Source organism: Aulonocara stuartgranti (assembly GCF_965226115.1).
Source record: "Aulonocara stuartgranti genome assembly, chromosome: 4".
In the NCBI taxonomy this organism is placed as follows: Eukaryota; Metazoa; Chordata; class Actinopteri; order Cichliformes; family Cichlidae; genus Aulonocara; species Aulonocara stuartgranti.
In genome coordinates, this window is record NC_138942.1 from 6,331,906 (window position 1) to 6,351,339 (window position 19,434).

The following is a 19,434-nucleotide window of genomic DNA, read 5'->3' on the forward strand; positions in this document are numbered from 1 at the left end:
TTTGATGGCACCACACAGTGAGGCTGTAAACCTTGTTTAAAAAATGTTTTATTTCAATTTTACACAGACAAACACGTAAGGGGAGGCTGGAAATGTTTGGATTTTGCTAATTGTCTTCATCGGATGGTGGTTGGTCTGTCATGGCATTGTGCTTCTCCAGCTTAGCCATCAACTCTGAGAGGGGAAAAAGGTAAAATAAAACATGATTAATGGGTATTATTAAGTTGCACTGATTACAATACTATCTTACAACCTTGATTATACTTATTGCGGTCAAAGACAGCTGGAAACCTGGTGGCCGAGTAATCATTGCTGTTATACTTTGAAGCCCGTCGCATGCATAGTTGACACATTTTTATGTAAATTCTCCACACCCGAGTGTGCAGTGACAAAAAGTAGGCAAACACACATCTGCATGGACTCCTTCACTCAAAGTCTAAAGCCAAAATTTATTTCACTCGTAACTGAGCGGACCCAAGGATGCAGAAAGGACAATCAAGACATTTAAAGAAGTCGTCTGTTTTATAGAGATCTTGCCTACCTTTAGCAGGATTGAACACTCCGTGGGTTTGAGTATCGCACACATAACAGCGCTTGGACTTGCGGTAATGCTGAAGTGCACAAACCTCACAAAAGAAGTGCCTGCACCTGAGAGACATTAGACTTGTTAATATGTTTCCAAAAACAGGGAACAGCTTGGCAAGGAAAAAAATGACATTAAAGTCTTACTTTGTGACTACGGGATTCTTATAGGATTCCCGGCAGATGAAGCACTTGAAGGGCAAGTCTTCCTCATCACTGCTTACTTCATAGTTCTCTTCATCTAAATAAAAATAAGACAGCGTTCAGGAAAAGATCGTTTACAGTAGGAACAAAAATGCAGTTCCTTCTCAACTCACCATTGGCTCCATATCGTCCCTCTTCCAGTTCCCTCTCAATCTGCCAGCCATGTTTGTAGTCTGATCTGTCGTGAAGAAACTTGCAGCTGTCTGATAGGAGAGATGATCATGAGGAAGCTTTATTGAACGACCAGTATTTTCTTAAATGTCTCACACACACTACAAATTGCTCTAATCTATAGATAAATAGAATAAAAAACACAACTCAATCGCAATGAAAAAAGGTCTTAAGAAAAAATATAAGGTTTTATGAAAACCACCCAAAAAAGTGTCTGCCAAAATTTTTCTTGTAAAGGCTTTGGCACAGTTGCAGTCACACTTGTGCCACCTGATGCATTTATACACGTAATAGTTTAATTTCCCACAAAACAAAAACAATACCGGAATAAAAACAAAGTTGTAAGGGAATTTGATATTATTGCCATTAACTTTTCCCTGATTTTCTGTCGTTTTTGTGAATTTCCCTTTTTGTCATAGTGACTTCTTTTAAACAAAATACTGCATGGTTTGACTTCCTGAAAAATCCAAATTCTTAAGTTCTCCCATTACATCACATGTTAAAAGTGTTTTCTCTTATAAACGCAGACCATTTGAAAGCAGTGAGTTTAATGTCATGTATAAGAAACCTGTTTGAGCTTTGTGACGTTTCGTTATTGTGCTGGGAGCAAAGTCTAAAGATGCGCTGTGGTCATTAAGAGTATGACATGGTCAGCAACAATACTCATATATGCTGTGGCATTTAAACCAAACTCAACTTGTACTAAGGGACCCAAAGTGTGCCAAGAAAATGTTTCCCAACAATATTACACCAGCAGCAGCAGCATGAACTGTTAATACAAGACAGGATTCTTCTATCGTCCAGGTTAGAGTGAGCCTGTGTGAACTGTAGCTTGAGTTTTCTGTTCTTAGCTGTCACCAGTTCAACCCAGTGTGGTCTTCTGTTGCTGAACCTCCATCTGCATCAAGGTTTAACAGTTGTCCATTCAGAGATGCCCTTCTGCGTAATGTGTGGTCATTTAAATTACTGTTGCCTTCCTATCAGCTCAAGCAGTCAGACCAATCTCTGATTTCTGCCATCAAAAAGGGAAGTTCACCTGGAGAACTGCAGCTCACCTAATATTGTAAACCAGTCTCTGTAAACCCTAAAGGTGGCTCTGTGGGAAAATTCCAGTGCATCTACATTTTCTGAAATACTCAAGATCAGCTTGTCTGGCACCGACAACAATGCCACATTTGCCACATTTGAGTCACATAAACCAAATTTCTTGCCTGCTTCTATGTGGCTGAATAGATTTTTGAACCGACAAGCAGTTGAACAGATACACCTATTGAAGTGGCCAATGAGTGTATGTTGTTCTAACTAGTGGGAGGTTTTACTTACATTTGTCCCATTTAACACGTAACATTTAATCTGAGTTGTTTTTCTTCCTCAATAGATGGAGGGAAGTCATTAAAAAGACATTAAAATGAAAAGTGTTTGATTAATTATACAAAAGACATGTATTTTAAAATATCATACCCACCTCCAAAACCACAGAAACCAGTCTCCTTGTAGTCTTTGCAGATATCTGGCTGGTAGTCCCATCTGACTGTGGCTCGCAGATGTTCAGGGGCTCTGATTGGTCCTTTTCTGTTAAAATGATTGAACTGAATTATACATATCAGTATTAACTAATTACATTTCAGAACTAAAAAAAACCCAAAACTGCATCAGTGATAGATCATCAACCATGCACCATCATAGGAAAGTCTTGAGCAGATGGAGCATTATTTAATGTCTATTTCAAGCCCCTTAAAAAGCTCAAGATTTCCTTTGTCTTTGTGGTTTATTAGCACTTTTAATGATACACACATCCACAAGAGAAGTGCATTTGGTGTTCTGTTTACTTTTATTTTTTTAATGACACAATGTGACTGTGATGGAATGGATAAGCCTCGCCTTAATGCTCACCTGACCATGCCAGAGGAGGCATTGCCCATAGTTGTGTCTTTAGGCTTGATGAATTTTTGGTAGTTGTTGATGCCACGGTAGATTTTATCATCATCTTTACCTGTCAGTTCCTATTACAAGAGGAAAAAAAGAACATTAGTTCAATATTTAGTTGAAACTACTGGACTTTTTTTTTTTTTTAATTTTAGCACTCAAGTCACAATTTGTGAATATGAACAGAACAGTTTTCCAACTAAGTCATTATGTGATAGGAGTTGTAGCCTTTTCTACAAGGCTTTAACATTAAAAATAGCATCTACTACCTCTTGGATTTTCTGACTCCTTTCAAAAATGGCCTGGGCATCTTTGTCTTTCTCTGTGTCCAGCTGATATGTAGCAGTTGCACCCATGTCCTCCGGTCCCTCTGGTTTCTTGTTTTTGGATAGGATTGGGAAAAAGATTTACATTAAATACTTATATGTGAGCACATCAATAAGTTTGCAAGACTGTGGCTCTTAAGCAGTATACAGGAGAGGGAACACACACACACAAGGCAAATCAGAAGAGGCCAAATCAGCATGCATACAGATGAAACAACAAAAAGGTTGGATACCTTGCTCATTCATATCCCCTTTACTTTTAAAGGACAGCCTTTAAAAAGTCAGTATGATAGAAAAAGTCAACTCACCGCTGATCGTGTGGACTTGTAGGAAACAGTCATCTTCTTGTCTTCTTTCTCATCTTCACTTTCACTGGATGATACAGCATCTCTCTCCACTTTCTTTGTCTGGACAAAAATCCCAAAACAAAAACAGTCACCTCTGTCTCATTTGAGGCTACTGTCATAGCAGTCTTGTCTGCAAATGTGTGTTTGCATGATTAGATTTATAAACTTTTTCAAAATATCAGGTTTGCCCAAATTCTAAATGTAAAAAGAAAAAGCTATATATGCATTAACATAACACACTTTTAAATACTTTAGTACTCTTGTAAATCTAAATGCAGATTTAGACTTTTGCAAATCTAACTTTGTACCAGCTGATTCTGGATACATACTTGCCGTTTCCAGTGCACGTTGAGGTACACAGTGATTAAAACAGAAAAAAACAATTCTCGACAAACACGTGTCAAAAAAATATAAATAATAAATAAATAATCCCCTAATTACCCTCTGAATCATTGGGTTGACGCGAGTTTCTTTCTTTTCTTTTCTCACAACGAGGGTCTGGTCCTCATCACTGTTTTCATCTGAAAAGGACATGAGTGAGATACATTTGGTGAAAAAATCTAGTAACTTGCCCAATAACTGACAGCAGACTTGCAAAATCTTAGAATAATCTCGGAGTTAACTGGGAGGACAAAAAACAGCAGGCGCATCCAGTGTTCCAAATTCCGAGGAAACGTAAACGAGGCACGAATGTGAAATTTGTTTATAACAGGAACAAAATATGTGTCATCTGCGGTACTTTACATCGTTTCTCCGATTTTTGGAATCAGATACAGTAGTTTTGCCTCTTCCCGTGTTAATAACACAGTGGTTATCTGTAAAGGACTACGAGAACAGAAACAAGTAGTCGATCATTAAAAAGCTCGAGCGCTGTCGGCACCGGAAGTTCACTGGGCTTTAAATGATCAGAAAGTGAGTTAAATAACAAACCTTTCTCGCTATCGCTTGCTTTTCTCTTTCGCCCAGAGAATTTCTTATTAGATTTTTTAAACAGAAAAGTGCAAGATCCCTCCCGAGGCTTCTCCGATTCCGCCATCTTGAATCTGTTTTGTAAATATCTGCTCTCGCCACAGCACCCTCTAGTGTCTAGGAGTCGTCTTAAATTAGTCCCTGTACTGGCCAAAAGGAGAATCACACCTGTCCATTTACTCAGGCATTGTAAAGTTAGATTTAAAAAGACAACAATGATACTTCAGTGAGAAAGTGGCTGCAATTTTTGCGAGCCAGTCAATCAAAGATTGCTCAATGATATTTACCTATTTCATATTTAAAAATAATTCATGAGAATTTAAGTTATGTCTTGGAAATCTTTAGAACTCTATGAAGTGCTGTTATGTTTTTAGAGCTGTGCCAGAACACGTTCGTCTGCCAAAGGGGGATTTAGATACTTGTCAAAAAGTTATAATTATTTAAACTGTTTTAAATGACTTGTTGGTCTATAATCTATCAAATAAATTGCAAAAGTTTCAGACCAGGCACAAGGTAGGAGCTGCAGGAAGTAATTGGCTAAGTTACTCTTAGACAGTGACTTCCTTTATTTTTCCAGGTAAAAAGTCTAACTGATATTAAAAATATCTTTTTCAAAACATGTTTGGTCAAAGAGGGCTTTGGGGATTACAACAAATGTAAAAGAACAGTTCTATAAAGATATTTTAAGCAGCAAAAAAGGACTGGATTGATTATAATGCAGGACGCAGAGTAGCTACAATAACGCAGAGTCGAGATACTTGCAAAAAAGGTCATTTCTTTATTTTATATTTAGCCCTTTGAAAATTCTGTTGACCCCAGCCTATCTGCCAATGTAAGGCAAGATATAACACATACAAACACATAAAAACATCAGCAATCACTTTTTTTTGCCTGACACCGGAAGACTGGAAATTCCAGTATAATTCATGAATCTGTGATGAAAACGGGAAGATGGTTTTATTTTGAAAGTTTTAACCGGAATGTGCACTGATAAATACGTGTAACTTGGTTCTAGTCTCTTAGATCCCGTCCTCCTCCTCTTCCAGCAGCGACTGTAGCAGCATCCGTGACTCCCCGCAGAGGACGGCCGGTGTTTGTAGGACTCAGGGCCCGCGGAGGGAGAGGTCCTGGCCTGGGCACGAATCCCGAAGAGGCCCCGGGGCCGCCGCTGGATGGAGTCGGGCTGTATACAGACAGCAATGGCTATGGGTCTGACATCGAAAAAGGCGTCTGCTCGGAGCGTCTGCGTGGAGCGAAAAAACCTCATCACGGTCTGCAGGTATACATCACGACACCACCGACGTGCCGTATTTATCAGTAGGAGCCTGTCCTTGCAAGCTGTTCGGGTTATAGTTTCACCAGTATGCTCATCATGAAGGGTTTTTTTTCATCCAAGAATTCCACCCCTGCGTTCATTCCCAAAGTGAAACAATGGCAGCAACATAAATGGAAAATATTACAGAAAAAAGGGCCACATTTCTAGAAAGGCGAGGGTTAAGGAGGGGGCAGGTGCGTGTTCACCTTCACGTACCTTCTGTCATCACACCCAGTTTAATAGAAACAGTACAGTAGACTACAGAAACCACTCAATTATCCAGGGTTTGTTTTTAAATGCTCGTTTACGGCTTGCAGGGCTTCTTTTTTCTTTCTTTCTTTGCTATGATGTTAATCTATTAATTCTGTCTGTCGTTTAAAAGTACAGTCCCCTGCGTGTTTGTTTCTATAGCAGGAAATGCACCTTCAAGTGATTCAAGTGATGAGTGTTGCAAAATCAATTGCAGAATAGGGATGAAGGGAAGATAAGCCAGTCAGCAGCAGGTCTCCTCCTCCATCATGGTGAGCTTCAGTGCCTGAATTGGACAAGGGCATTTGGGGCAGTGCAAGGACTCCTCCCCACATCAGGGGCCCTCCATCCTTCTCCATCCAGCCTAGAGATGGCCTCTGACTGATTGGCTCTAATAAATCACTGTCTTCTGCAGTGAGGTTAGCACTGTAAATGTGTGAGCTGACAGCTCACACAACGAGAGCTCTTCAGCTGCACAGTAAGTGCAGTTTTATACAATAATGTAACACCCTCCTGGTTCCAGTCTGCACATTATTACATCACGTGTGATATTTAGAGCTTTAACAGCTTCCATCCTTTTTGACCAGAGGCTCTAATTTGCATGCTTCCACGTGAGACCAATGTTTATATTCATATAGAAACAATAAATGTAGCAAGACTATTAAAAATAGCCCAGAAATCTTTTTTCTCTTTTCTCTTTTCTCAGCACTTCATGACCTCCTTGCATTAATTTTGTAACCTTTCAAATTAGGCACCCCTGATGTAAAAGTAACTCTGCTCATTTCACTGAAGGCTAATTAACTTTTGGACCATGTTATCACAAGTTCTCAGAGGCCTAGGTGCTATTTTCTCAAACGTCTTTTGCACAAATAATCATCGCATCCCAAAGATGGACAACCTAATACTGTACAAGTCTAGAAAAATGCCACAAATATCCACATCTCAGATGTTTTTTTGCCTTAAAATAACTTGAACTACCCATTTTGTAAAAATATGTTGCTGATTATTTTCCTTTCTCTGACATAACTAGGTTATAGTGACCTTATCCTACTTTTGGAGTACTAGTTAATTATGTGATACCCACAGAGACTGGCAGGAAAATGCTGCTTTGATCATGTTGTTTTGCTCTCATAAAATTTACTACTCCTCATCTTGAATTGCAAATTGACTATAATCATAAAAAGTGTTCATAAAAGTGGCATCATGCGTCTGAGCTCTGCTGTATTTCTTGTAATTTATTGCACCGTAGTGCTAGAAACCACCAATCAAAACAGAAAAGGACTCCAACATGGACTCACAGTCAAGCATTTTTATTCCAGTACCTTTATATCGAAGGTCCTGCCTGCGTTTTAGTGGCATGTACAGTGAGGCAAAAACACACAACATCACAGAGAGCATGCATGCAAAGAAAGAAAAGTTCTCACAGTGGACACAGACAAGGATTAGCAGGGACACAAAAACACCTTTGTTTTCAGTTTCTCCTGACCGTGCTAAGACAGATTTAATCATTTAAGCGTTTTAAAGACAAAGAAACTGGACAAGACAGAAATAAATCTCAAACAGCTTTCCATCAGTAATGCTTACTACAACAACTTTTTTCCATTTTCTAATGAACAACATGACATTGATTAGGTTCACTTCGAGGGCAGTTTCTTCTTGGCATGTCCAAGTTGCTGCCCGATCTCCCTGCTCATGGTGTTTTGGACCTTTTTCATGTTGTTCAGGTCAGAGCTGATTCACAGGCTGCTCGCTGATCGGATAATGAGGAGAGAGCCTGAATCAGCACCGTCCCTCTGGCTGTGCATTAGTGCAGGCAGGGCATCGTGTTGCACGATTCAGGATCCAGGCTCTGTCGCGGTTGTTGAGATGCAGCCATTCCCACAGCTGAGTTTGTGACATTAGTGCTTAATTAGTTCACCAGGCCAAGCTATTATTTACCCTAAGTGTGTGTGTGTGTGTGCGCATTTACTGCATATATAAAGTCTGCCCTCTTTTTTTTCTTACTGCAACATCATACATGTTTAACATACAGTCAGCACACACAGAGATTAACATTTCTACTCCCAACAATTCCTTTAATGTGTTGGCATCAAAGTCCCGGTTAAAAGTGTGTACACTTGATCTGGCATGATGTGGGTCACGAGTACCAGCCACAGAAATCTGACTGATCTTTGCTCAGTGTTTCAGTGTCAAACCTAACAGACCAATCCTATTTTAATGAGACGTGCTGTATCTACAGAGAAAAGAATGGACAAAAAAAGAATAACAACAGAGAAAAATAATAAGAGATGGCTATTCTAAATAGTAAGTAAGAAGAATGCTCCTTATTTTTAGGTTAGGGGGACTTTTGAATTGCCAGACATCCCAAAAAGTATCTGAAAACCCAAAAAATCTTTTTAGGGCCACGTAGAGACTTGATATTTATGACATCCACAGTGGTATCAGTATCGTACTGAGCTGGACTGTTGTCAATAGCAACAGGGTTCATCTAAATGTGGCTTTTTGCAGCGAGTGGAGGACATTCGTGCAACTCTCGGATTAGTGTTGTTTATCTGAGCTCAGTTTGACAAAATGTTTGGGGATCAGAAGAAGGAAACCAACCGGCTTGTGTTGGTTTGTTTTTAAGGGCGCTTTCCATCCGTTAATGTTTAAAATTGAATGTTTTGCTGCTTTTTTTAGTCTGGCTAAGAGCTCTCTTGCTGCGGTCCGTGACAGGAGAAACGGTGCTACTGTAGGCATGGTGAACCTGAGAAAAAAATAGATAAGATGAGTGAGACAAGTCTGATGTGAAGAGGTATCCATGCAGCCGCTTCCTGTAAACAAAGAGAGCTGGGAGAGAGGCAAGAAGGGAGGGCGATGTGCTGCATGTTGGCTGAGCTCTGAGGCCTTCTGGGGCGTGGCTCAAGAGAAGAGAATAAAATGTTCTGAACTGTAGTAAAGCACGCCTGTTAGACGTGCATCGGCAAGAGAGTCAACGAATATTTGAATCTACGTGTGCAGATGGAGTAACACTAATTTTAATCGTTCAGCTTCCGTGCAGCCTTCTTTTGCATTTTTCCTGATTTCTGATCCTACGCTTTTTTCTTTTCTTTTTTTAATTTTTCTTTTTTTTTACCAACACCGTCAAGTATTTGAAATTACAGCAGAAATGTCTAGAAGTTTGGCTGAACACTTGGACACCACTCATCAGCTGATCTGTCTACACTCTCACTGTTAACTTCTCCTGTTATTCCTCATTTTTACCCCTCTGTCATACTCTAATATCTGATTCACACTATCTGTGCTTCTCAACACCCTCACTGTCCGTCGTACGCCGTGATCCCTCTACACCTCCTCTGACCATGAAACACTTCCTGGACACTTGGTCACAGAGGGGATCGGTGAGAGAGAGACACACCCTGCTGTAGTTGTTTTTTTTGTGTGTGTGGTTTTTGTTTTACTTTTTCTTTTTTTTCTTTTTTTTTTTCGTCATTGAGGATTTGGCCCAAATTGTGATTTGAAATATTCTTCAGAGCACAAAGCCTTTTCTTTTTCATGCCAGTCCAGTGCAGGACGCCTCCCCCGACAGTCCACGATGATAAACACAGCACTGGCTGGCGTTGTGCAATGCTTCGGCCAGTGAGGAGTTCACCTGTGTCATCTGATCCTGCTGGTTATGCCAAGGCTAGAAGACAGAGACAGAAATAAGAAGACAGAGAAAGTAGTCAGGGAAATGCATGTGAGGGAAAATAAATAAAAATGAAAGTCGAGAAAGTTAACGTGAAGCTTTGTGTTTTTAGGTTAGACATCTTTGCTGATGAATGCAGTTTTGGTTATCCCGTGTCGTGCTGCGGATCAAACGCAAGTTTGTAAGTACAGTAGAGGGGTGAGAAAGGAGAACAAGAGGGCATTTAACAAGAGTTGAGAGTGTGCTTGGCATTGATCCAGGCTGAGTGAGAGGTTGCACAAAAGAAGCTTGTCAGAAGGCCCTGCAGTTGTTTTTCAGTGTCAAATCGTACCAAGAACATGTTGCTATTCCACTCCATCCATTTGCATTTGAGGCACGCCAGAGATTCCCCTTCAGATCAAAGGACTTCAGTTAATTTACAATCATCTGTTATAATATTCCTGTTAAGATAACGTTGCTCTCACATTATTAGGTCAGACAGGTTTTTTACAGCTGTTGATATTTTGTTTTTATGATTTTAAATGCTGTAACTTTTGCTAACAAGAAGCTGTTACATGTTGGTTCGTATACTGAGCGTCCAGACCCACTGCTTGGGTTTCCATGGCATCTAGGCTCTGCACAGTGAGAAAAGATTTGATGTAATGCATTTTTCTGACTTGGAAGCATCACAAAGAGGAATTGTACTGTGAATTTGGGTGAATACGATTTACTGTTCACTCATTATCTCATATTTTTGACAGATTAGTACATTTCAAATTTTCTAACTTTTCTTCCTGATGGGATCCCTTTAGACAACATCAGGTAGTATGTAGCCGATTATTTTGTGAAGCTAAATCGTAGCTGTCGCCCCCGGTCCCAACACACAATATTTGTGCTTATTTCGCAATACCCACCAAGTGGATTTTTTTTATTCAGCAAAAGCAGTTTTAGCTGCCCAGCTGAAATAGAGAACACACTTGAAGAGATTCAGCCTAACATTCTGGATTTCTGGATCTATTATCCATTAATCTGCTGATCTACATGGTTTTTCAAACATTTTATCAGACAAAATTCAGATGCCACTAACCTGTTTCTTTGATAAATCCAAAGTGACCTGACAAAGTCAAGGCTCGAAAAGTAAATTTAATCCAGTTTTTGCTCTCAGTGCTGATTCCGTCGTGTTATCCATACGTCCTCTCTGATGATTCTTATTTTGAGTCAGTCCCCCCACCCCGTGATGCCGTCTTCTCTCATCTAGAGCGTCTTGCGTTTGGGGAAGATGGCTTTCCGGAAAGAGGTGCTGGTGGTACCTCTGCTGAAGGACGCACTGCCCAGCGAGATCTTGGTTTTCCCACTGGTGATAGTGGAGGAGCCCAGAGATGTTGTGCTCCTGCCCCGGGTGATGGAAGAATTCCCCATGGCAAGCTTGGTCTTCCCCCTCTTTATTGTGGTGTTGCCCAGGGTTAAGGCTGTCTTCCCCTCCGTGAAGCTGGTGTTGCCCATTGAGGAGAAGCTTGTCTTCCTGACCCAGATTCGACGGCAGGGTTCGGGACTCACTAGACGCAAAGCATCGCACACTCATGCAGCACTCTATGCTCTGCAAGCCCTCGGGAGTAATAGTAACATCAGCTACAATCCAGAGTGGACCAGAATGCTAAGCGTGGATAGTGCGACCCCCGTGTCGCATAATGCCTTCGTTGAGCTCTTCAACGTGGGCTTTGGAAGGCCACATACCACCCATGTGTCCCTGTGAATGGACAGAGGCAGCCGTAGGTGGCCACAGCCTATCTGGGGGGACTGGGACAGTAAAGCGATTGTCCCAGCGCCACGACGACACCGGACGGTTGAAGGAGACATTGTTGCAAAGAGGACAGTCTGTGGTGACATCACTTTCTTCTGAGCCATTGTTCCCTATAGCCTGTGATTGTAAGATGTTCCCTTTGTGTACAACTGTATGCACCATATGTGAAATGAGTTGTACCGTGTTGTTTTAAAGGAAAGGGACGCTGAATGTGCTCATGTTCTCCATATGTATGTGAAGCTTTGATTGCACCTCTTCTGGATTTGTGCCGTCCCTCCGTTTGGAATATGGGTGTGGTTCCTTCAGTTGGTGTTTATTATCCATTTGAAATCTTGCTGAACTTTTTGAACTCGTGCAAAGTTTTTATTTTCCTCCCCTTTAATGTGTTACAGATCTTGAAATGTCTACATACAAAACAGTCAAGCTCATCAGTGTTTAGACATGTTACTTTTATAAGCACTGTTACATCGATCAACCTTTACAGTCTTGGGGGTGAAAACTGGATTTGCAGTGTGGGAGCTTAGTTATGGAAATGTGAAGTATCAGTCAGTCTTATCAGCAGAAAAAAATACCACATTCAAACCAACGATGCGGACGTGTTGATGCACAACATGCAGGAGAAAAGTGCTGATGAAGAGCACACACATACTCTTCTGTCTCCACATGCATCACACACATCCCCTCCCTGCCAAGTCAACACACCATAAATCGTCATTTCATCAATGTCACATTTGCATAACATGCTCAGCACTACTTTGGGAATGGGACGGCTCGCTTTTGATTGCGAACCTATTAGATCTGCAGGTCATTATCATTTTTTTATACACATCATAGACATAGCAGCTCTTTTTATTGATTTTGAATCACTACTGACCTTCTAAAACAGACCATATAGATATATCCATGGGTTTTTAAGTATGTGCAGGATTCAAGTGTGAAAATCCCAGTAGATGTTGCTATGCGTTTCTTTGCCCCTGACGAGAGTGGTTTTGAACACAGACACAGACTTGGTCCCATGGGTGCAGGTCAGGGTGGTGAGAGAGCTTGTAGTCTCTCCTCGTGAAACAGAGGTATTGCCCACTGCTATGCTGGTTTTGCCCAAAATTGTGGTGGTTCTGCTCCAGGAGATCGAGTATTTACCCCAGGAGATGGTGTACTTATTCCTCAGGATAGAAACCCTCCCTTTGGTGAAGGAGGTTTTGCTTGACGAAAATGTAGTTTTCCACTCATTGTTAGAGTCTTTTTTGGACTGCTTGGCTGCTTTGGGTGTCTTAGCCCTGGCTTCGGGGGTCCTTTCCATTTAGGTGTTCCTCCGCTTGGACGTCAAGGCTTTACGGAAGGAGGTGGTAGTGGTTCCCCGGCTGAAGCTGGCCCGTCCCAGAGCCACAGTCGTCTTTTGCCTTTGGATGGTGGAATCTCCCATGGAGGTGGTGGTCACTCCCCTGAAGATGGAGGAGTTGCCTAAGGAGACTGTAGTCTTTCCCCTGGCTATGGAGGTGTTTCCCACTGCCAGGGCAGTCTTGCCCTCTGTGATGCTAGTGTTGCCCATCGAAGCCGAGGCAGCCCGCCCGAGCCTGTGCCTGGATGCCCGCTCCTAACATGCACGCTGCATAGCGTTCCTTCTGTGGTGCAGCCGGTGGGGTGAGCATGTGAGGTCAAAAGCCAAGCTAAAGCTCCAGCAGCTGCCCTAAATAGATCACACCACAATGTATAGATAAGGGGGAGGGAATTATTTGATCATTCTTTCATGCTCGTCGGTCCCTCAGAGAGACAAGACCCAAAGGGACCTGGAAGCACAGCACGCACAAAGGCTGTAAAGACAGGGAGTTAATTGTATTGTTTTCATGATAACACTGCCAAAGCACTGAAGGGGTACATTGTGCAGTACACAAGACAATTGGGGTGACCTCAGTATGATAAGATGGCGTAGTTCCCAAAAAAAGAAGAAAAAAAATCCTCTCAGCTGTTGTTCAAATACAGTAGTACATTTGTCTGCTTGGTTACAGTACACAACTGCATTTCATGTGCAGCACAGCCAACTAAGAGTCCAAACCCCTCACACATTGCCATCAAAGTGTGCAGTATTTGTCTAATTTTTCTTTCTCGGTGCACTTCTATTTCAGATTCTCCGTAAAGACTCTCCTCGAAAAGTACACAGCAGAGCCCATAGATGACTCATCTGAGGAGTTTATCAACTTTGCTGCCATTTTAGAGCACATCCTCAGCCACCGCTTCAAAGGTAACACTGCAGGTAACATACAGGAAAGCTGGACAAAGTTAATATGACTTTCATTGTGAAACAGTCGAAATATATTTGAAATAAAAATGCAGCAGGCATTCTTGTCAAAAAGCCATAAAATGGGTGCGATTACACAGTCAGCTGGATTGTTGCTGTGGGTGCATATTTTAGTTTCACTTGCTGTCAGAACACAAATGATTGATTGGTGTGTTTTAATATTAAACCAGGTTCTGGCAGCTGGTTCAGCTCAGATGGACAGCGCAGCTTCTGGGAATACATCCGGCTGGCGTGCAGCAAGGTGCAGAACAACTGCATCGCCAGCATCGAAAACATAGAGAACATCAGCACATCACGAGCCAAGGCAAGGAGATTTGTATGCACTCTAGTGTGTGTGCGTGTCTGTTTGTGTGCGGAGTGTGAGAAAAGGTCCTCTGTTCCCACTCGCTAATGCGTCGTCCTACAGGGCCGGGCGTGGATTCGAGTGGCGCTGATGGAGAAACGTCTCTCTGAATATGTGTCCACTGCTCTCAGAGACACAAGAACAACAAGGTTTGACTGGATTCTTAATTTAAACTAAACCTTTGGTTTAAAATGATCCCCAGTCCTGTTTTCCTTCACTTCACATTCAGCGTCTCAATACGAAACATCGCTTCTATATACAGGGTTTTACTCCTATGAAAATGAATGTAAATACTCAGTATGATAACTAGAAATTCGGAAGTGATAATCACCTCTTTACTTGGCAGGAGGTTCTATGATGATGGTGCCATTATGTTGAGAGAGGAGGCCACAGTGCTGACTGGCATGCTGATTGGACTGAGTGCCATTGACTTCAGGTGAGGTGGAGCTGTGCAGAGACTGTGACACAGAACACAATATATTTTGAAAGAAGCACAGACACCAGCCCAGGCATTTTAAAATCAATATGGTATTACGTGGAATGCGGTAAGCTATCATAAAGTGGAGCTATTATCCTTTCATTATGCTTTTTCCTTATTTTCTGTAAAATATAATGCCCTGCAAAAGTCCTAAGGTACCTCTCATCACTTTATATTTTTCCAGGAAAACAGGAAATAGGTGGAAGCACATGGAATTAGAGGATATAAGGCAAAAACCGAGTTTGTACAATTCTAACAGGCTTGAAAGTCACATTGACTTTCAAGCCTGTTGTGACCACTTTTATTTTTTTTTATTTAGAGCCTGGACTCTCTTAGCCAAGCTTTCTTGTCATTTCTTTAAGTAGTCCTCAGGAGTAGTTCTCCAGGCTTCTTAAAGGACATTCTTTTTTGGATGTTGACTGCCTTTTGATGATGACCCCTCATGTCTTCAGTAAGGTTGAGGTCCAGGCTCTGTTGAGGCCATGGCTGATAGTGTTCCATTGTGTGTTTTCTATCCAAGTATGCTTTTACAGCATTGGTTTTGCGTTCGGAATCATTGTCGTCCTGAAAAATGAAACTATTGCCAATCAGATGGTGTTGCATGATGGATCAAAATCTGTTGGTACTTTTCTGCGTACATAATGTTTTGACAAGATCCCAAACGCCACTGGATGAAATGCAGGATGGTTTACTGATAAGAATGACTTCTTGACAGCCACTCTTCCACTGAGACCATTTCTTGTGAGACTGAACAGTAGATGGATCAGCTGGAGCGCAAGATGTATCTCTCATGCTCGTTGTCAAGTCTTTGCTGGATGTTTTTTTAACTATTTCTTATGGGCTTGACTTATAGATACTTGTTGATAATTTGTCAAGTTTCTATAATTTTGAAGGACACGCTGCACTCCCACCATGCTGAGATATACCAAGTGTTTAGCCAATAGCTCTTTGGGAATCACCTTGTTGGTGCAAAAATAAAACTGTGTTGTCTGTGGCATTTTTTTTATATATTCAACTAAATAAACTGGAACAAATGATGTGTTTTTGCAGCAGTCTGAGTAACAAAGTGCCTAAAGATACTATTTTAAAACCAGTTCTTTGCTAAGTTGTCTGTTATGTGTGGATACAACACTTCTTTGTATTAAGTAATTAAGTAAACACTTAACACTAAACACAACTTAACAAAGAGTCTTTGAACTCTCAACAAAAATTCTTTGAAAGACCTTCAGAAAGCCTGAAAAACTTCTGCACAAGAACACTTTAAAAAATCCAAAAAGTCTGGCTTCTTGGAAGTAAAATGTAAATGAATGAAGTGTTGCTCAAAGCCTTTGCACAGCAATATATATACTGATACAGTGGTGAATACTAATACTAATCATGGCCAAAGTTTCAAATAAATAGGTCAGCTTTTGAACCAATAAATCGTTTTAAATGTTTGCTGTCAGACAATTTTTTTGCCTTAGTGTTTCATCTACATGCCTTTAATGTTGTGATCTAATTGACATTGTTCTGGGATGGGAGCCAATTAAATTGGCCAAATTGTCTCAAGGGAGAGTAGCTAAAACAAATTTTCCAGTAGTGTAGGCATGTTTATTAATGGATAATGTACACAGCACTTTCCATTTCTTTTTCTTTTTTATTTTTTTCCGTGTAGTTTTTGCCTGAAGGGCGAGACTCTGGATGGGAAATCCTCGGCTGTGATTGATTATACGCCCTACCTGAAGTTCACTCAGAGGTGAGCGCTCATCATGCCACTTCTAACAATGCATGCATGCATGCATGCACAGGAATGGGGTCACATTAATACTCCAGCCTCTCTCTTGTTTAGCTATGACTACCTTAGTGATGAGGAGGACCGGCGCAGTGTTGACAGCAGTAACAGCGAGGAGAGCGTCCCTGAGCATCCCTACATCCCTCTGGTGACAGACGAGGAGAGCTGGAGCAACAAGTGTCGCAAGATGGAACAAAGATTTAAGATTGTCTATGCTCAGAAGGTGACTCATAACAACATTACATATCTGATCATTGCTATGAGCATCGGCAAAGAATTACCTGCCTCATTCAATATGTGTTATTCAGGGTTATCTAGAGGAGCTGGTGCGCCTGCGGGAGTCACAGCTGAAGAACGTAGAGACGGAGAACAAGCGTCTGAGAGCCAAGGTGGAGGAGCTGACAGTGCAGAGCCAACAGGAGAAGAAGGAGCTGGAAGCCATTGTGCTGGAGCTGCAGGCACAACTGTGAGTTAGCACATACAAGCTTGGCGTTACATTTGTTCGTTTGCTCTTTCTCGCACAAAGATTTCCATTATGCAGTGTATTTACATGTTGGGCCAAGTTTAAAAGGGGAGCTAAAACTATTGTTTTAATGTAACCTCACAGCTTGGGACAGTTAGATTCTGACTTTTAGTTGACATAACAAGTTTGCTTCTGCTTAGAAGAATAAAAGACACTATTACACTGGCTTCTGACGCTGTCCTCATGAAGAGACTGCAAAGGTTTATGTCTGTAATACTTTGAATATATTTAAATGTTGTAGATATAATATAAAGAAACACAACCTGACAAAAAAACCTGCTTCTTTCAATCCCCAGTTTTCTACAATTCTCACTGATCTTGTTGATGTCTGTTAGTTTTGAGGGTCTGTTGTAAAATCTGAGGATGATTCTGGATGTTCAGCAACACCAGGGTCTGTATTTAACTGACAGCTGTTTTAAAGACTACTATAACAAACTATGGATGCTTTTGCTTGCTGCTTCTGTCTTTGATGTTCAGGCTCATATATTTGTCTACTAAAACTAAGAGTTTTTGGAATTTAATAATTTTACTCTTTGCTGCATTCAGCTCTGCCCTCATGCCCTGTGACTCCTCCCACCTGGCTAAAGATCTCTCCATCCCACTCATCAACCAGTGGTCAACCATCACAAACAACCAACGTGATGTCAAACTCTTCCGCAGGTGAGCTTAAATAAACAGCACAGCTCTTTTTTTTAAAACATATTGTAATACATGCTCATCCAGACATGTTTGTGTCTTGGTGATATTCTGTGAAAACTAGGAGGAGCTTCCACAGCTTGGAGCAGCTTTCCGCTGAAGTCAGTCTGAACTCCGACTCTCAGAAGACTGATGGGAGGCAGAATGGCGACGCTGCCTGGACCTCTGCAGGTAATAATGTTTGTTGTAGAGCATTTTAATGTTACTCTAGTGATGATATTATCTTTCTGTTTTTGTAGACAGTATTTACTATTAAGTAAAATGCAATTTTATGCAGTGGCAGAGTCGATTTTTATTAGCTGCTTTTATACTTAACAAAGTAACCATAATCCTGCTCCCTCCTCTCTGCACAGCTACATAAAAGCCTTTCAGAAGCAGCCACCCATACACATGGACATACATATTCATAACAAATGCAAGCTTGACGCCCATTTATAATGCCTCATGTGGGCAGCTTAAACTATGCATGATCACAAGTTGAATTTTATTGTGTTCTCCGTGTTATGTTCCTGCAGGAAAAGATAACACTCCTTCCATGCTGGGTCTGTGCGGCTCTTTGGCCTCTTTACCGAGCTCGAAGTCTCTGGCAAGCCTCAAGTCCAGTGAGTGTTTAGTCAACATCAGCACTGAACCCAGCCCTGCGCTCTCTCCCAGCTAGGAGCTTCAAGACCAACAACAGCCGAGATTGAACCCCAGCCTGTCTGCCTTGCTGCGTTGACCATGTCCAAACACCCTACCAAAACCCTGCTCTCATCTTATAGCCACCTCTATGGGATAACAACAGGATCTTATGACACCACATCTGGATTTTTGTATATGAGAGTGAAGTTGTCATGAAGCTAAAAGAGTCTCTCTCTTTTGGTTGTTTCCTTTCCCCTCACCTTATCTTTTCCTCATATCCCTCTTTGTATCTGTCAATCCCTTCATCTGAAATCATGCAATGCCTCCGGGAACACTTGTCAGACATTTTCCAAAGCATCCAGTCGCATCTAAATTTTCCCATCTTGCTCCTTATTTGAAAATCGGTATTCTTCTCATGGTATTCTCTGTGTATTTGTGCACCTTTGGCCATTTTTATTCCATTTTAAGTGTAACCAAGACAGCACTAGCAGCTCTTTGGATGCAGAGACAGATGTGATGATCATTTTAAGAGATGCAGATTATCCATATAAAGTCAGAGGGTGGGTGGTTAAACAGGCTGCCCTTATGGTGTCATAGCATCGAGACGTATGCTCTGTGTGACTGAACGGTATTAGGGTCTGTCACCCTTGAAAGTGCTTATCATTCCTGCCTGGCTAATCAAACAACACAAACATTTTCAGTAGGTTTAAATCTGTGCAGCTATTTATGGATTCTTTTAAGTCTTAAAGTACCGCATATGTTCATTTATCATCTCCAACAGTATGTTCTTTTTACACGTATGCAGTACGTTGAGTTATTTTGTTTTGTGTTGCAATAAATTGCCTTTTTCCATGAAGTGTGTCTTTTAGTGTGTCTTAGAAGGAACAGTGGCAAAAGCAATGTAGATGTTAAGTAGGGAGTTGCATTGCTGTGGCTCCATCTGCTGGTTAAATATATTATATAAATATCATATAACTTCTAAGCCTTTGGGTTCTGCAACAAATTAGAGTACTTGCATTTTCACACAAAATGAAAAAAACAGACTTTACTTCCTCTAAACGGATCAAAACATCTTTTTAAAAATTCCAGCTTTGACATAATAACCTGCAAGAATTATTCTGCTGATGAGTGTTTGATAGAAAGGCTGAAACTTTACCAACTTTATAGTCA

At 41.1% G+C, this 19,434-nt stretch overlaps 2 protein-coding genes and 1 long non-coding RNA gene across 6 annotated transcripts; 1 reads left to right on the forward strand and 2 right to left on the reverse strand.

The window, feature by feature from the left end:
• Nucleotides 1–30: 30 nt before the first annotated feature.
• rnf113a (ring finger protein 113A) lies at nt 31–4,632 on the reverse strand. Its single transcript, XM_082531220.1, has 10 exons — nt 4,487–4,632; nt 3,998–4,077; nt 3,518–3,616; nt 3,153–3,260; nt 2,851–2,960; nt 2,423–2,529; nt 900–989; nt 730–823; nt 542–648; nt 31–174 (listed from the first exon to the last, which is right to left on the reverse strand). Exons 1-10 carry the CDS (start codon nt 4,590–4,592, stop codon nt 107–109), a joined length of 969 nt encoding a protein of 322 aa, XP_082387346.1. The 5' UTR covers nt 4,593–4,632; the 3' UTR covers nt 31–106.
• An 886-nt stretch (nt 4,633–5,518) lies between these two features.
• rundc3aa (RUN domain containing 3Aa) lies at nt 5,519–19,120 on the forward strand. Of its 4 annotated transcripts, none has more exons than XM_082531946.1 (11): nt 5,519–5,804; nt 13,660–13,787; nt 14,003–14,136; nt 14,239–14,324; nt 14,522–14,611; nt 16,308–16,388; nt 16,482–16,647; nt 16,733–16,890; nt 17,494–17,607; nt 17,708–17,814; nt 18,159–19,120. In XM_082531946.1, the coding sequence occupies exons 1-11, from the start codon at nt 5,698–5,700 to the stop codon at nt 18,299–18,301; spliced, it is 1,314 nt and encodes a 437-aa protein (XP_082388072.1). In that variant the 5' UTR covers nt 5,519–5,697; the 3' UTR covers nt 18,302–19,120. The 4 variants fall into 4 exon arrangements, with proteins under 4 accessions (XP_082388072.1, XP_082388074.1, XP_082388071.1 ...); XM_082531948.1 differs by having other exon boundaries at nt 5,521–5,804; nt 13,660–13,775; XM_082531945.1 differs by lacking the exon at nt 5,519–5,804 and adding an exon at nt 9,772–9,937.
• Nucleotides 7,384–10,979, reverse strand: LOC309705885. Its single transcript, XR_014276627.1, has 2 exons — nt 10,823–10,979; nt 7,384–9,753 (listed from the first exon to the last, which is right to left on the reverse strand). It is a non-coding gene; the product is annotated as an uncharacterized lncRNA (long non-coding RNA).
• Nucleotides 19,121–19,434: the final 314 nt, after the last annotated feature.

Coding starts and splice junctions, on each gene's coding strand:
- rnf113a (XM_082531220.1), bottom strand. CDS start 4,592: ATGGCGGAATCGGAGAAGCCTCGGGAGGGATCTTGCACTTTTCTGTTT. Junction 4,078..4,486: donor AGCAAGCGATAGCGAGAAAG/GTTTGTTATTTA, acceptor TGTCCTTTTCAG/ATGAAAACAGTGATGAGGAC. Junction 2,961..3,152: donor GGAGTCAGAAAATCCAAGAG/GTAGTAGATGCT, acceptor CTCTTGTAATAG/GAACTGACAGGTAAAGATGA.
- rundc3aa (XM_082531945.1), top strand. CDS start 9,828: ATGAAAGTCGAGAAAGTTAACGTGAAGCTTTGTGTTTTTAGGTTAGAC. Junction 14,137..14,238: donor TCAGCACATCACGAGCCAAG/GCAAGGAGATTT, acceptor GTCGTCCTACAG/GGCCGGGCGTGGATTCGAGT. Junction 17,608..17,707: donor GATGTCAAACTCTTCCGCAG/GTGAGCTTAAAT, acceptor TGTGAAAACTAG/GAGGAGCTTCCACAGCTTGG.